Source organism: Artemia franciscana, chromosome 9 (genome assembly GCF_032884065.1).
Source record: "Artemia franciscana chromosome 9, ASM3288406v1, whole genome shotgun sequence".
NCBI lineage: Eukaryota > Metazoa > Arthropoda > Branchiopoda > Anostraca > Artemiidae > Artemia > Artemia franciscana.
In genome coordinates this window covers 15,604,760-15,618,790 of record NC_088871.1, presented here as the reverse complement: position 1 = coordinate 15,618,790, position 14,031 = coordinate 15,604,760, and the positions used below count along the sequence as shown (strand labels likewise).

Genomic DNA, 14,031 nt, shown 5'->3' with positions numbered 1-14,031 from the left:
GTTTCTCTATTTTTTCAGAATCAACCCCCCCCCCTACCAACTCCCCAAAAGAGAGCAGATCCGTTTCGGTTATGTCAATCACGTATCTAGGACTTGTGCTTATTTTTCCGACCAAGTTTCATCCAGAACCCTCCACTCTAAGCGTTTTCCAAGATTTTAGGTCCCCCCCCCAACTCCCCCCAATGTCACAGGATCTGGTCGGGATTTGAAATAAGAGCTCTGAGACCCAACATCCTTCCAAACATTAAATTTCCTTAAGATCCGATCACCCGTTCGTAAGTTAAAAATACATCATTTTTTCTAATTTTTCCGATTTAACCCCCCCCCCCCAATCCCCCCCCTCCAGATGATCGAATCGGGGGAAACGACAATCTCTAATTTAATCTAGTCTGGTTCCTGATACGTCTGCCAGATTTCATCGTCCTAGCTCACCTGGAAGTGCCTAAAGTAGCAAAACCGGGAAAATCAGACCGACAGACCGACAGAATTAGCGATCGCTATACGTCACTTGGTAGATACCAAGTGTCATAAAAACAGGGAAAGATGGGACCAGAAAAATCTTTGGCGGGGGGATACTCCCCCAACAAATCTATTCCAACAAAGCTCCTCAGACCCTAGAGATATTTTTAAATGAGTTAGCTAGGCAGCCATAAAAAAGAAATTCCAAAATCATCACTGCCAGACATAAGGCATGAATAATAACTCATGAGTAGCCTCACTCGTGTCAATAGTACTACTTTCAAACAGTATGGCTGTCAACATTCTCTTCTTTTACCCTCCCTGTTTTCAAAATATATAACAGAGCAATTAAATTAGTAACTGAGGTGACACGCCTGCTTGGAATTAATTTATTGCGTTGTCTTTCTTCTTGTTCCATTTTTAAGAATTTTCATGGACCCCTCCCTAATTCCTTCAAACAATTATATATTTTAAATTTTGAACTAAGAAAGAAATCTTGCGTTTCTTTTTTCGCTCTCAGAAGTGACATGGATATTTTCATTCATAAAACAAAAACCATAAGATCAAATTTTAATCCAGTTTTATGTTTTGCCTCCATATGGAATTTCCTACCTATTAAAAATTGCCTACCTATGTCAATTCTTATGGACAATTTAAAAAAGAGCTAACTGACCACCTCATACACCCAGAGAGTTAGTTCTCTCTTCCTTTCCCCTTTCCCTCTCCATCTTTCCTTTGCAACTGCTTTCTGTACTACTATTTGATTTAATTAGTGCGAAGTTTAATGCTTAATTTGTTCTGTAGTTTAATTTAATTAATGTAAGTGTGCTATTATCTATTATTAGTCTTTTTACTTAATGTAATGTTTAGTCTCCCACTCTCACAGGCCAAAGAGCCTTTGTGGCGGTCTAAAGTCCTGTAATTTTTTTCTGTTTTTCTTTAAATAAGTCGATTGATAGATTGAATTACTTTCCTCATAGTAATTATGGGTGGAAATATTTGGTAAAACGCTTCACCCAGCGATAAATTGAAGAGTGAAATAACAAAAACGGAAGGAGTAAGTAAAAGGCTATCTTTAAGTTAATTCATGAATTACATCATCACTTCAGAAATGATAATTGGCTAAACTAGCGGCACACTGTAGTATTGCTGGGATACATTGTTACTATATATGAAAATTAAAGAAAAGAAAAATGAACAAGAAAAAGACTAGCCATATTTTTAGTCTAAACAATGAACATAACCAGTTTTTTTAAGAAAAAGAAATATAGCTGTGGACATATAGTCGAGGAAAGGGTCACACTTCAAAAACCACCACTAGAGGTATACCATCGCCACTGAAGGGTCCGCAAACACGGCTGATAAATGTACATAAAAATAACACAGTCTCTATATAATGTAATTGACAAGTATAGACATCATTATGGATGCCAAAGAGGAATAATTACAAATATTCAGTTGCAAAACGACTTATTTACGTAAAATCTATTTTACTTTTTTTCCTTTTGTGTCTTACTAGCTCTACTGAGTCGCTTATGTCTTCTTGCTAAGCAACCATGGATTTAGATACTAAAATTTATCGTATTCTATCAGAAAGTATCTGTTTTTAGAACTTAATATAAAACTAAAACACAAATAACAAAAATAAACTAACAGCCGCTTACCACACCAGTTTTGGGATTGTAAAAAGTCACATTTCCATCAGCCCCACCGGTCATAAGCATTTGATCACTTTTGTTGATATCAATACATAACTTCATCATTGCAACTTCATCATCGCGACCAGTTGTTTCGCTCATAGTATACACGGGGGTTGATGTTTTTAAATTCCATATTTTAACAGTTCCATCTGCATACCCACAAGCAAAGCGATCCCCTGGAAAAAGAAAGAAATGCTCAACAGTAGAAAAGATGTAGAAAAAAATTGCTGACGATGAAGAAGCGAAAGATAATATTTATTTTGTAAGAGATAGAGACGGTTTTAAATGATTCAAAAAGGAATAAGGCTTTGATGAGACTGATAGCATGAAAAATGGGTTTTTAAAATATGATGTTTACTAAGTTAGAGATAAAATAACGAAGGTTATGAACATGATTTTTGATAAAGGGAAGTACCAATTAATTTAAAAATTAATTTCCTAGAACAAGAAAAAGATTTGAAATTTATTAAACATAGAAATCCATAGTCAGGAGTTAGGAGTTAGGTATTAGGAGTTAGGCAAACGGATAGGTAAAGAAAAAAGAAAAAGCTAAAAAACTAGATTTCTCAACATGGAAAGACTGATGTACATTCTTTTTTTTATAAATACATATAATATATATATATATATATATATATATATATATATATATATATATATATATATATATATAAATATATATATATATGTATATATATATATATATATATATATATATATATATATATGTATATATATATATATATATATATATATATATATATATATATATGTATATATATATGTATATATATATATATGTATATATATATATATATATATATATATATATATATATATATATATATATATATATATATATATATATATATATATATAAATATATATATATATATATATATATATATATGTATATATATATATATATATATATATATATATATATATATATATATATATATATATATATATATATATATATATACATAAGTGTCAAAACTTAAGCCCTTGAGTCTTGACATACGGATATTCTTTTTCGTTTCTGTGTGGTTTGTTACTGCCATCTGTTGTAGAATTTGGTCTTTTTCCCATTTTTGAGTTAGCAGACCTGTATTGTACAGCTAAAAATACACAGTATGAAGAAGTGACCAGTAATTTAAACAAGAGCTAAGAGCTCATATGGTACTTGTGACGAGGTCGGAAGAGCCAAGAGCCAAGAGCTCATATGGTATGACCTCTAGCAAACTTCTAAGAATCAATAAATTGCTTTAAAAGAAAAAATCAGAGGCTTAATGCCGGTCGGGATTTAAAATAAGAGCTCTGAGTCTCGAGGTCCTTCTAAATATCACCCACTCGTAAGTTAAAAATACCTCAATTTTTCTAATTTTTCCTCTCCCTTCAACCCGGAAAACGACTTTATCAAGTCAATTTGTGCAGGTTCCTGACACGCCTACCAATTTTCATCGTCCTAGCACGTCCAGAAGCACCAAACTCGCCAAAGCACTGAACTCCACCCCCCTAACTCCCCCAAAGAGAGCGGATCCGTTCCGGTTATGTCAATCACATATCTAGGACTTGTGATTATTTTTACCACCAAGTTTCATCCTGATCTCTCCACCTTAAGCGTTTTCCAAGATTTTTGGTCCCCCCCCCCCCAATGACAATGGATCTGGTCTGGATTTAAAATAAGAGATCGGAATTACGAGGTCTTTCTAAACAGGAAATTTCATTAAGATCCGATCACTCCTTCGTAAGTTAATAATACCTCATTTTTTCTAATACCTTCATTTTTTTTAATTAACCCTCCCCCCCCCCTCAACTCCCCCAAAAAGAGCGGATCCGTTTCGGTTATGTCAATCATGTATCTAGGACTTATGCTTATTTTTCCAACCAACTTTCATCCCGATCCCTCCACTCGAAGCGTTTTCCAAGATTTTAGGCTCCCCCCCCCAAACTCTCCTCAATGTCAACGGATCCGATCGGGATTTAAAATAAGAGCTCTGAGGCACGATACCTTTCCAAAGATCAAATTTAATTAAGATCGGATTACTACTTCTTAAGTTAAAAATACCTCATTTTCTCTAATTTTTCAGAATTAATCCTCCCCTTAACTCCCCCAAAGATAGCGGATCCGTTCCGGTTATGTCAGTCACGCATCTCGGACTTGTGATTATTTTTCCCACCAAGTTTCATCCCGATCCCTCCACTCTAAGCGTTTTCCAAGATTTTATGCCCCCCCCCCCAACTCCCCCAATGTCATTGGATCCGGTAGGAATTTCAAGTAAGAGCTCTGAGACACGATATCCTTCCAAAAATCAAATTTCATTAAGATTCGATCACTCGTTCATAAGTTAAAAATACCTTATTTTTTCTAATTTTTCCGATTTACCCTTGGTAGATACCAAGTGCCATAAAAAGCTGACATGACCGATTTCTTTTGACACTAAAATTCGACCAAGGAAAATTTTTTAACTGTCGTCTGCACAACCGGGCGATTAAGCATAGTAAACATATCAAACCAAACGCATTAAATATGTTAAAATAGAATTAAAAATATTTCCTTGAAATAAATTATTATTAGATGGTCACGGGGCCACAGCAACAAATGGCAAGTTGATTCCCACCATAGGGGAGCTCTTGGGACCATCCAACCCCTCCCACAGAAAAAACTTCAGACAATGCAATGTGCAAGATTTGCTCAATTTAAATAAAATAAGACCACGACAAGATGTGGCAAAATTCAATGGAACTTTCATCAATCCATAGCTTCTACGCGAAGATACCGTAATTTCTTAATACAGTATTTTATTTGTAACGCTAAACTGCTATTTATGGCTTTTGTACATTTCTATTTAATCTGACTATAACCTTGACTTGCTATTTTTGGGTTAGCGCTGGTTTTATTTTATTTATTTCGTGTGTATGCGGACACGTTCATGTCAGTTTAAAGGTGGGGGGGATGAAAGAGACAAGCTATTTTCTCAAGATAGTCTTTCCTTTGCCTGACAGAAAGGCATTGTGGTCTTCACAAGCTACTCCATATTTGGGGGGCAAAACCAGAGTCAATGGATGATTCTTGACTCAAGAACAAACATAGGACCCATTGTGGTCCGAAACATCCACGCCACTCGCTAGATAAAGTAGATTGAGCCATACCGTCTGTTAAACCATGGGATCTAGTGAAGCTGAAGATCATGTGTCCGGATTCAAGACTATATTTCTGACTTTAATAAGAAAACGAGTCTGCTGAACAAATACTCCATTTCTTCTATTTTCCACAATCTCTACCTTATTTCCTTCTAAAAATTTAGTTATCTTTTTGGTCTTTATCATAGCTATAGCTAGTTTTTCTTCTTTTACTAGGGCTTAAGTTAAAAATGATAAACTGATAATTCCTATTATTTCTATAATTGCAATGATAAAGGTAAAATACTGAGCAAAGACTAAACAATCAGAATCAGTTCCAGCTTTGAAAGCAATAACTCATAAGAGTTTTATGGAATCCATTGTATCGAAGAACCCTTCGTAGATAGCAAAAAATGAGGAACAGATTCAAGTAAAGGAGGAGTTGAAAGGAGGACCATTCAAGGAAAGGAAGGCCTGAGTCTTAAGCTTTCATTCAAGTATAGGAGGAACTTAAATCTCCACATAGACCATCCACTGTAAGACATAAACATCACCAGACATCTTAGAATGAAAAAATGCTAACCACTATGAAAAAGTACTCCACAATTGTTTGATTTCCCGTCTCCAGAAAACGTTTTACACATGCCAGAGGGAATCTGCCACATCCACATCGAGCCAGAAATGTCACCAGCAAATAGTACGTGCGCTCCAAAGTGCCACTTTAGCCACTGTAAGTAGAAATAGAAAAATTAGAAGATGGTTTTTAGAACGAGATTAATGCTTCTCATTTCCTTTACCGGCATTCTTCTATTTGAATTAACCAATAAGAATAACTAACAATACAATAAAACTTTTTTTTTACAACTACACTTTACCTTAATGGCCAAGTACTCACTTTATACTTATTTATTGGCATTTCATGGTACGATTTTCGCCGTTTTTCCAAATATTTACCAGAAGTAATATTTAGTAGTACACTTACAATACATTACTAAAGACCTGCTTCTTCGACATCTTTCAAATACTAATTAGCTTAAATCTTTCATTAAATTATTTACAAAGCCAAAGGCAAAAAATTATTATGACCTTGGTTTTTCCACAGGAAGAACTGCTGGACCAAGAATATGTGAATACGATTTGAGGATGGAACTGAAGTTAACGATTACCTGTATCAGTGTGATAAACGACTGTTTAAGAGGTTGCAGAAAAGACATGAGTTCTGTTTTCTTTGTTTTCTTTGTTTTCTTTTCTTTCAATTAAAACTTCTTTTTGTGACTACACTTTACCTTAATTACGAAGTTCTCACTTTATACTTATTTATTGGCATTTCATCGTACGATTTTTGCCCCTTTTTTCCAAATATTTATCAGATGATGTCAAATGTCAGATGAGATAGCCCGAGGCGGCTCTTTTTTCTCCGTTTGTGTTTTATTTACACCCTGAAGCATATTATTAGCTCTCGGAACATTGCAATTGATATCTGAAAAATTCTTCAGAGTAATCATAATCCCCTAAATTACAACTGTACCAAATATCCTATATCAATGCCTAATTAGGATAGTATTTTCATTACTAGATTTTTTGTTCCTTTAACATAGCAAATTGTAGTCTTAATGAAAGTGCTCTAACCACAAACTTTTCCATTTCTATAAGATGACTATATTCTGCTCCATATTATTAAATGTGGCCCTATTCGGTCTTTCAGAGGGATGAACAATGTTTGATACGCCCCTCTCCCTGTAAGGGCTTATTTAGGGCTAAATTATGCAGTTAAGTATAAAGCTTCAAAAACTTTTTAAAAATTATAGCTTATATATTTGTTCCATTCTATTTTGATATTCGAGAAAAAACATGAGAGCTCTAAAATAAATAATTGCAATAGCTCTGAAACGTTAGAATCATTTAGAAATATTTTCTTTCAACAAAACTGTAACATTAAGAAATTTCATAATACAAATTTTATTAAATTATGGAACAAACTCTCGCTCATAGAGCCCCGAATAGGAATGATGTGCGAAATGTCTTCGAGCGTTCAATTGCTTTTCCCAACAATAATTTGTTGAAAATATTTTGAATCCCAGCAACGAATATAAAAACCGACTTTTTACAACCTAACGATATATTCATAAATATAAATTCTGTTCTAATTTATTATTATCTGTTCTTATATTATAAATTCTGTACCTGGGATATCATTGATCAAAGGGCAGAAGTCAAAATTCTCGTTGATAGGCATGAGCATAATATGACATGCACTAGAGAATATCTAGATGATCTAAACGCGCAGTATAAGCGTCTCAATAAACAAGTCAAAACGCGGACTAGGAATGATAAGAGGGTGTACCTAGAAACTATGGCTGATCGGGCTGAAGTAGCCGCCAGGCGAGGAGATAGTCGCACTGTGTACGCTATAACGAAGGAGCTTGCGGGTATTTCGAAGGCTTCTTCGACCCAAGTTGAAAACAAAGAAGGCATCTTATTAACCAAGACGGATGACATAATTCGACCCTGGATGGAGCATTTCAGCGAGGTATTAAATCAGGTGCCTCCCACAACTTCCTTAAATATCCCTGAAGAAACTTTGTTCGATCTTGGAATATATTATGAACATCTCTTGCTGAGTGAAGTAAAAGAGGCTCTGAAGACTTTGAAAAACGGAAAGGCAGCCGGCAATGATGGCATACCCCCAGGACTGTTGAAATATGGTAGAAACGCCCTAGCAGTGCCCAAGTTTGAACTTAGTCGCGTGTTTGGGATGATGAAAAAGTCCCGAGTGAATGGTCAAAGGTAGTAATTGTCAAACTCTTCAAAAAAGGACAAAAGACTAAATGTGATAATTGGAGAGGTATCGCTTTACAATCAGTTGGTAGCAAGGTTTTGTGCCAAATTATCCTCAATAGAATTCAAAGTAAAGTAGAGAAAGTTCTGAGAGATGGACAGCATGGATTCCGCCAAAACAGATCATGTTGTGACCTAATGTTTAGCCTCAGAGTCCTGCTCGAAGAATATAACGAACGGCAAGTTCAACTGCTCACAGTATTTATAGACTTTTTCAAGGCCTTCGACTCGATACACCGCGAGACCATTTGGAAAATTTTAATACATTATGGGATCCCGATAAAAATTGTAAATATAATTAAAGCGCTATACCTCGATATTATGTGCGCAGTACAAACAGAGGGTGACCTAACAGATTGGTTCACCGTTCAGTCAGGTGTAAGGCAGAGCTGCATTCTATCGCCACTGTTATTTGCCATTGTTATAGATTTTGTACTTCGTGGATGTAGCTTTAGTGGGGGGTCTACAATTAAACCCACTAAGAGTACTTCATGATGGTGTTTTTGTGGACGATATTGCACTCTTCGCTCACAAATCAGAAGCTATACAACGTAATATAAATGAACTTGGGCATATGGAAAATGCGGTTGCGGTCATTTCTGACTTAGCTGAAGGACTCTTGTTCAACAATGAGGAAATTGAAGTAGTGAGAGAGTTCAAATATCTCGGCAGCATTCTTACGCAAGATGCCAATCCTGAAAGAGAGATTTTGTGCCGAATAGCATTGACTGGCTCTGCCTTCAATTATCTTAGAAACTTTTGGAGAAATAACAAACATTCCCAAAAGCTAAAGCTCAGAATTTTTAATAGCAATGCCTCTCCGTCCTTACATATGGCTGTGAAACTTGGAGCATCACTGCGCAACTAGGAAAACGACTACGGGCATTCGATAATACCTGCCTAAGATCTGTTTTGAATATACATTGGGCAAAGAAAATAAGAAATGATGTGATTTATAGCATGACAAATCATATCCCCATCCTTGATGTCATTAGAAAGCGACGATGGATGTATTGGGGGCACATGGTACGAATGGGTGATGGAAGGCTGCCTCATGACATATGGTGTTGGACACCCCCTGGCCTCCGCAAGTAAGGGAGACCCAAAATGACCATTGACAGGATGTTAGAGAAGGAGGCGAAGTTGGCGAGGTCTTCGATGGAGGAGCTTTGGTCGAGGGCACAGGACAGGTCGTCGTGGCGAACCACAGTTGCTGCCTTATGCGCCCTCAGTCGTGGGAGGACCTAAGTCTAAGTAAGTAAGTCTTATTTCTTAATATAACAAATCTTGGACAACTTAAGGATTTGCAGTTGTCAAATCGAAATTACGATAATAAGTTTTCAAAGCAATATTTTTGTCACCCACTACGTTTTCAGCAAGATATCGAATCCCTGTCACAGCAAATAAACTTAAATTAAGTAATAAAGTTAAAAATTGAAACAGCCAACCACTTAAGAAAAAAAGAAAATATCATTCGCTTTTGACGACAGAATAATCCCATTTTAGGAGCTTTATGCAGTACCGTGGTTTCATTACGCAAAGGTAACCTCCTTTGCCCCTGTCCTAATCTTAGTTAATTTCATTCTTCGTTTTTATTTTCTTGCTAGTTGTGTTATTTTTGTCTTTTGTAGTTTAATATGATGTCTGATTTGAAATGATGTTCATTGGTACTTAATTTCTTTTGGTGCTGCATTGTGGTTTCATTACGCTGGGGTAGCCTCATTTTCCCCTCTCCTGCTCATAGTTCTTTCACTCTTTTTTCTTCTTGCTAGTGTTGTTACTTTTGTCTTTTCGTGTTCGATAAAACTTATCTGATGATAGGCAGTCTTCATTTTGAACAGCTCTCTGTTAAACATACTGATATTTTTGCTATTTATTTATTTTGAATGTATTAAAATAGATCAGTTGAGAGCATAGCTACGTAAGCTACTAAAAATTCTTTATTTTCATTACAAAAATGACTTACATTTAGATCATCAATTTCGAAACTCCACACAAGACCTTGATCACCGACTTTAAAAACCTTGATAACACCACTTAGGTCACCAACTGCTGCATACATTCCATCATGACTGAAAGCAGCTTCTGTTACAGAATCCTAAAAGTAATATTTAAATAGGTTAGATCCTGCTACAAAGAGAAACCGAACAAAAAAGAGAAAAGCTAGTTTTGTTTCTGGTATCTACAAATCGATATATTTACTTGATGGTTTATTACCCCAGGTTTTTCACTGCCCAATTTTTCACCTGGTTATTTGCTTGTTATCTAACTCCTCTTCTTATGAGTATGTCTGTAAATTATTGGCTTAGACAGTTATGATTTTATTATTTTAGAAGGTTATATATCTCAGTCTCATTTGCTGCTTGTCATAAATATTACAGATAAATTCAAAATTGAGATTTACAAGAATACATTTTGAGGCAAGACCCACCTAACAACCCCCGGCCCTCGCCCAAACACCCCTTGTAAAAAATCTTTGTCTCTCCCTCCTAGAGGCTGGAGCCTTAATATGAGGTTAATAAAGGTTTTCATCTGTCAGGCCGAACTATTTGGCCCTTATTATTTCATTTAGTATGTTGTTTTAATTTAATAATTTAAACCGTGATTATATTTCTAAATTTTTTTTTTATTGGATTTCAATTTTAATATGAATTTTGCCACCAAATTTTGAGTGTATTTTGTGACGCAACAGTCCGAGATGACGCATAAGTTTTTTAACTGTGTCTTTTATTGTTAATTAAAGTAAAAGAGAATTGTCTATTGTTATGATATTCTACACAGGAAATATCGAAGGGATTATGGAAGAAAAACTGAAGTGTTCCAAAAGATATGCATCACCGCTAAGGTAACACTTTGAAATGAAAGCTACTGAAATAAATTACAATAAATAGAAAAAAAGGCAGCTAATAGTTAGACTACAGTTTGCTAGTTTGAAGGATAAAAGCCCGTAGTAATAACAACTGCTCCTCTACAAGAGCTTACAGCCCTACAATACAAGGAAAAAACTAACTATTCTATTGTAAGAAAAACTAAACAGGGATTGAATTGGCATAATCAAGAAAATCCAAAATAGAACACTATGTAGATAATGAAACTAAAAGGAAAATGAGTACGAGTCTATATTAAGAGAGTATATTTCAGCGAGTCCAGTTTTTCCAAAACTATTTTGAAAGTTTTACAACATTTAAGGAAAGATATTTCCTTCAGTTCTCATTCAGCAGTCAATGAGTGAACTTGTTTGAGTGCATTTAACCTAACGCAGCGGATTCAATATAATGTTAGTGACTGTGAATACTATGATAGCATGAAATAACTTTAATTGGATAAGAAGGAGTTTCCTCCATCCTGTAATTTTTGGCCAGTGATTTCTATTTTAAGAAAGTTCCTGATTTGGGTGTTAGCCGTGCCCTTTTAACGGCATACGTAAATTGCACGCTCTAAACTAGCGTGGGCAAAATTAAGTTCATATAAAGGTAGAAGAATAGTCTTATTTTCATTCCATTATTACGGGAAATAAATATAGAGGTAAACTCTACAAGTGATTCTGATGGTAGCGTTCTCACTGATTGTCAGGGGTCAAATGCTGAGAATATTATTAAAATCCTAGTATTGTTCTAGTCCATAAACACGGATATTACGTGCAGTGACGAATCATGTTACATCGATAGAAAAGAAAAATTATGTGCTTGAGAATGAACTTGCAACGGTGAAATCAGAACTTCTGGTTTTGAAGAATATTATGGCGGGACAATCAGAGATAATTAATAAATGTAACGAGGAAGTGAATTTAGTAGTCAGTCAATCGTTTGGTGGAGAAAATCGCCATAAAATATGCAACTTATTATTTTAGGGCCTAAATGAAGTGCCTATTGAGGATGCCAAGTCTCGGATTTCGGATGTGCTGGTGCATGGATTGTCATTGGATAGCGGAGATTTGCCGTCTTTTAGTGTTGTTCAGTGTTCTAAAAAGTTTGTAAAAATTAAAGTAGACAAAACATAGGTTCGATTTTCTATTTTTAGTAATGCGAAAATAGTTCAGTATGTATAAGAATGTTTTTATTGGCGATGATGTTACCTCTCGTGTGCACATTGTTTGCAAGGAACTCTTGGGTATCCGTAAATGTCTAGTGGAAAAAGGAGTGGAATGCTGAGTACCCCCTACCTTACCTAGTTATTTGTGTAAAAAAAAAAACATCGTAGCTAAAGTGTCTTGGTACAATACAAAGGTTCTGTAGATATTGTAATTTATGTATTTTGATTGATTAAGTCTTACTGAAGTTTTGTTATGTAAGTTTTTGAGTGATCTTATGATGTTGGGGCTTGTGTGAATTATTAAGTTGTGAGCCATTGCGATAGGAGCTTGATAGATGAATGGGTTACAGGCTATATTTTCATGGCCTGTTCTTTTTCTTATTGGTGTTTTGAAGTTGATTATTTTTGTTTTCTTTTATGTGTCTGTTTGTTATCTTTTCTATTATTGAAACCATGTACCAAGGGTTTTTTTTTTAATCTAATGACCATGGTAATTATGATCGTGATTTCCGGAGCCTTAGCCGTCTTAATAATTTGGAAGCTTCTAATGTAGGTTTTGGAGATACATTTACGGAGCAGCTGCATCGGAGTTATGACATTGGGATAGCAGGGCAATATAAATCTATTAGTTCCAATATTTGTTTAAAGATGGAATTCAATCTGAGTATGGTGATGCGAGAGGTCTCAAAGTTTTCCACCTTAATTCCCTAATTTTTTAAATGAAATATATGAACTTTCTGTTTTTCATGTTATCGGTCTTACTGAAACCTGGCTGAATGACCACAACTCAGCTCTCTTGCAAATTCCAGACACAAATTTTACAATAAGAATCAACAGTTTAGACAAAATGGAGGAGATGGAGCTTATATTCGAAGCGACATTGAGATTTTGGTAAGAAATGATCAAGCAGTATATCAGGAAATATTATTTGAACCATTTATTCTTCAGCTTAGGCTGAAACCTAAAGACGTATTTGTTATTAACAGTTCATGGTAACGAACTGTAGTAAGGAGCGACCCGGCTCAATAGTAACCAAAACTCTAAAAAACGGAATTTTGTTAGCAATAGCTACATCAAAAGAATCGCATTTTAATGCTGATTCTAAATATATAAGTTTAATCAAGTTTAGTCTTACCAATCAAAAGTTACGAGCCTGAGAAAATTTGCCTTATTTTAGAAAATAGGGGAAAACACCCCCTAAAAGTCATAGAATCTTAACGAAAATCACACGATCAGATTCAGCGTATCAGAGAACCACACCATAGAAGTTTCAAGCTCATATCTACAAAAATGTGGAATTTTGTATTTTTGCCAGAAGGCAGATCACGGCTGCGTGTTTATTTGTTTGTTTGTTTTTTGCTTTTTTCCCAGGGGTGATCGTATCGACCCAGTGGTCCTAGAATGTTGCAAGAGGGCTCATTCTAACGGAAATAAAAAGTTCTAGTGCCCTTTTTAAGTGACCAAAAAAATTGGAGGGCACCTAGGCGCCCTCCCACGCTAATCATTTTCTCAAAGTCATCGGATCAAAACTCTGAGATAGCCATTTTATTCAGCATAGTCTCAAAACCTTATAACTATGTCTTTGAGGACGACTCACTCCCCCACAGTCCCCGTGGGAGGGGCTACAAGTTACAAACTTTGACCTGTGCTTGCATATAGTAATGGTTATTGGGAAGTATACAGACGTTTTCAGAGGGATTTTTTTTGGTTGGGGGGGGGAGTTGTTGAGAAGAGGGGGATATGTTGGGGGAACTTTCCATGGAGTAATTTGTCATGGAGGAAGAAAATTTCCATGAACGGAGCGCAGGATTTTCTAGCATTATTTAAAAAAAAACAATAAAAAAATAAATATGAAAAAGTTTTTTCATCTGAAAGT

General features: G+C 35.3%; 1 protein-coding gene across 4 annotated transcripts in view; it reads right to left on the bottom strand.

Annotated features, from left to right (window-relative positions):
- LOC136031050 (angio-associated migratory cell protein-like) overlaps positions 1-14,031 on the bottom strand; it is a 45,596-nt gene that overhangs the window by 13,872 nt on the left and 17,693 nt on the right. For all 4 annotated transcript variants that reach the window (XM_065710263.1, XM_065710264.1, XM_065710262.1 and 1 more), the window contains exons 4-6: positions 10,090-10,221; positions 5,869-6,013; positions 2,124-2,335 (exon numbers count right to left, since the gene is read on the bottom strand). In XM_065710263.1, coding sequence (XP_065566335.1) covers positions 2,124-2,335; positions 5,869-6,013; positions 10,090-10,221 — 489 coding nt within the window. The remainder of the gene's footprint in view (positions 1-2,123; positions 2,336-5,868; positions 6,014-10,089; positions 10,222-14,031) is intronic.